Consider the following 3,165-nt stretch of genomic DNA (forward strand, 5'->3'; position numbering starts at 1 on the left):
AATTGGCCAAAGTTGGCCATGATGGCCAAAAACGGCCTATTGGCTACATCTCGAAAACGGTGCGGAATTCTGCTCTGGTTGTTGGGGCGAACTTTTGGCTCAAGTTGAGATAAAAACTGTTAAAAATAAATAAAACGTGAAAAATTGGATTTCGAGAGGTAAAACGCAAGATTCTCACATGACATTTTGATTTTTGGTAAATTCAAAAATGGACCTATTTTCGTGATTGGATTTCACAATTTGAACTCGTTGCTTTTTGAAATATCTCTTCATGGCACAAAATGGTAAAGTTTGACAAATAATTTTGACGTATTATTAGTTTGACAGATCGGGTAGCCTGTCATGATTTACGATAGGGTTACTTTTGTGCGTCGCTATTGAAACATCCTTTAGATGAAGAATTCGCGGTTTCCCCCTAGCAATTTTGTGTGTGTGTTCATTTTTTCTTCAAATATTATTGCTTTTACCGAGAATGAAACGATTTTATTACAAAATATTTGCGTGAATACAAAGACCATCCAAATGATGCCAATAGAAAAATTACGCGTAGGTGCATTTATTCTGTCGAAAACGGAAATTATCACGAATGCCCATTGTGTGGATGACGCCCCATATGTTTATGTGGTGGCTGGTACGAAAGTTGTATCAGATGCAAACCAGAAAATTAAAATCAAAGTCGAAAAAGAGAACATTGCATGGCACCCTCATTATAGTCATTCAATTTTTGGTGCATTTGATATTGCCAAAATTACACTGAAAACGCCGTTAGAATTCAGCGATACCGTTGGCAGTATTGAACTCGTTGATAAGGATTACAAATTGAATGACCCATCAGAAGTGGTCACTGTCTATGGGTATGGCGTGTTGAACAACACCGGACCATCGATATTGAGGCGTTGCGATGCGAACTATATGTCTGATGTCGAACGAGCCAACACATTTAAGCCAAGTCAGGTTTTGTACTTAACAACTGGTGAAGCTACGAATGATGGCAAAATTATTACACCTGGCGATTCGGGTGGACCAGTCGTTTCAAAAACAAATGGCAAAATCGTGGGCATAACTACGGGTTATGGCACAACAAGTGGCCGCGGATCGTTCCTTCCAATTAATCTATTTCTTGATTTTATTCATGACCCAAAGGTATCTAATCACAATGCCCCAATTTTTATTCTCAACACGCGGACAAAATCATTTTTTGCATTAATTTCAGAGTGTGAAACCAATTCCACCTCCGCTTACACCTAACGAAGCTAAATTTATAGCTGATATAAAGGTACCGGCAAGTAAGTGTGCATTCGAAATTCGAACTAAATCAAACCGTTTTTAACGTCACTTTTTTAAATTTTAAATAGAGGAGAGGCAAAAGTGGAGATTTTTCATGATTCATAAACATAAATATTCATTCGAAGATGTTTTTCTATTACAGAATTTCTTACTCTTTTCAAAAAAGATTTTGCCGATGCTAACGAAACTTCCCAACTAGAATTTAATGCAATCATTTTGTCAAAAACGGAGATTTTGACATGTGCGCATAGTGTGCTCGGCGCCCCATATGTCTACGTAACTGTTAATAAACTATCAAGAAATGCGACAGAACTTAAAGTCACTAAAGACCACATAGAAATTCATGAGGAATACTCATTGTCGGGGCTCGTATTTGACATTGCCAAGATTACACTTAAAGAACCGTTGGAGTTCAACGATAACGTCGGCAGCATCGATTTGGTGGACAAAGATTACAAAATGAATGACCCGTCCGAAATGGTCACTGTTTATGGTGATGTGATATTGGATGGAACAATGAGAACGAGGCGTTATGATACAAAGTATTTGGATGGCGCCAAATGCAAACCGACATTGGGCGCTGTATTTGATGCAAATCATTTGATGTGTTACACTTTAGATGAAAGCATGGGAATTCCGTCTACGTTTGGAGGTCCAATGATTTCGAAAAAGAATAACAAACTCGTGGGCATGACCATAAATTGTTTACCTGATCAGCCAGTTATTTTTCAACCGATTGCACCGTTGCTTGATTGGATCCGGAAGCCAAAGGTGAGACGTAATCAAAAAAGAAGTATATGGGCTTGAAAAAAGGGGTTTCAGGCGCCTGGAAAAGCTAAATACCGTCTCTTTTTTTGCCCCTGTCATTTGATGTTCAACAAAAGAACCAAATAAATTTGAAAATTTGAGAAAAATGCATTTTATTTTTTATTAGCCAATCTGAAATAATTGCGATATATATTACAACAAGGTTTTTAAACAAACTTCCCATGTAGACGGCCGCCACACAAGCAAAAATCGAAAAAAGGGTAAAAAAAATGTCAAATCTATGATTTCGACATTGCAATCATACAATTGACACCCATAGAACGAATGAACTTATGAGCTCTTTATCTATAAGTGAGACTTAAAAAACTTCGAGCAGAAAACAGACAAATAAACAGACGTTCGCATTTGCATTGCTTAGGAAGCAGCATGTTTTAAGGCACAGCATTAATGCTAGCATATCGATGGTTGCAACAGCGACGCATACACGGATCTCGCGCTCACAAAAGCCGCACACACATCTCTCGTGCTCAGTAGCCGTCGCATCAACAAACATACACACGCATACAACAAACGTTGCGTGATATTTTTTTTCCTTTACAGCTCAACGTAGTTTTCATATTAGTTCAGAAAAAAACAAAAACCATCAAAACGTGCATATGGAAAAGGCACACAAAAAAAAATTACAAATTTTCTTCTTACGTTCGATGAAATGGTCAACATATATGCATATTTAGCAATGCTTTTGGTTTTCTCAAAGTGTTGAAATTTAAAGAGTTTTTTTTAATGAAATTTCTACCGTTTGATGTGTGAGTGTAATCGTCACAATTCCAATGTTATGCACTTGAATACACTTGAATATTCTGTAGAATGAAAATGTGTGGAGGGAGCTAAAAAACAACACAAAAAACAGCACATAATTTTTTTCCCTGTATTTATTACGAAGCCAGTTCAATTGATTATTTGATGAACAAATCGTCTACATCGGTTCAGTATATAAAGTCTTTTTTGTATGTGTTTGTAACAGGATTTTAGTTTAAGTGAATAAATTTTGTATCAATGTGTTTGTTTTATCTCTGGAAAATCGCTATCGATCTCTACATGTTTTTTCTT

At 36.7% G+C, this 3,165-nt stretch overlaps 1 protein-coding gene across 1 annotated transcript; it reads left to right on the forward strand.

The window, feature by feature from the left end:
• Window positions 1-769: 769 nt before the first annotated feature.
• On the forward strand, window positions 770-1,486 carry LOC129570969 (serine protease 3-like; the record flags this gene model as incomplete). Its single annotated transcript, XM_055450693.1, has 2 exons — window positions 770-1,143; window positions 1,454-1,486. Coding segments are annotated over 2 exons (407 nt in total), but the record flags the coding sequence as incomplete, so codon positions are not given.
• Window positions 1,487-3,165: the final 1,679 nt, after the last annotated feature.

Source organism: Sitodiplosis mosellana, unplaced genomic scaffold (genome assembly GCF_009176505.1).
Source record: "Sitodiplosis mosellana isolate CC-2019 unplaced genomic scaffold, AAFC_SMos_1.0 Smas_scaffold_845, whole genome shotgun sequence".
Classification (NCBI taxonomy): domain Eukaryota; kingdom Metazoa; phylum Arthropoda; class Insecta; order Diptera; family Cecidomyiidae; genus Sitodiplosis; species Sitodiplosis mosellana.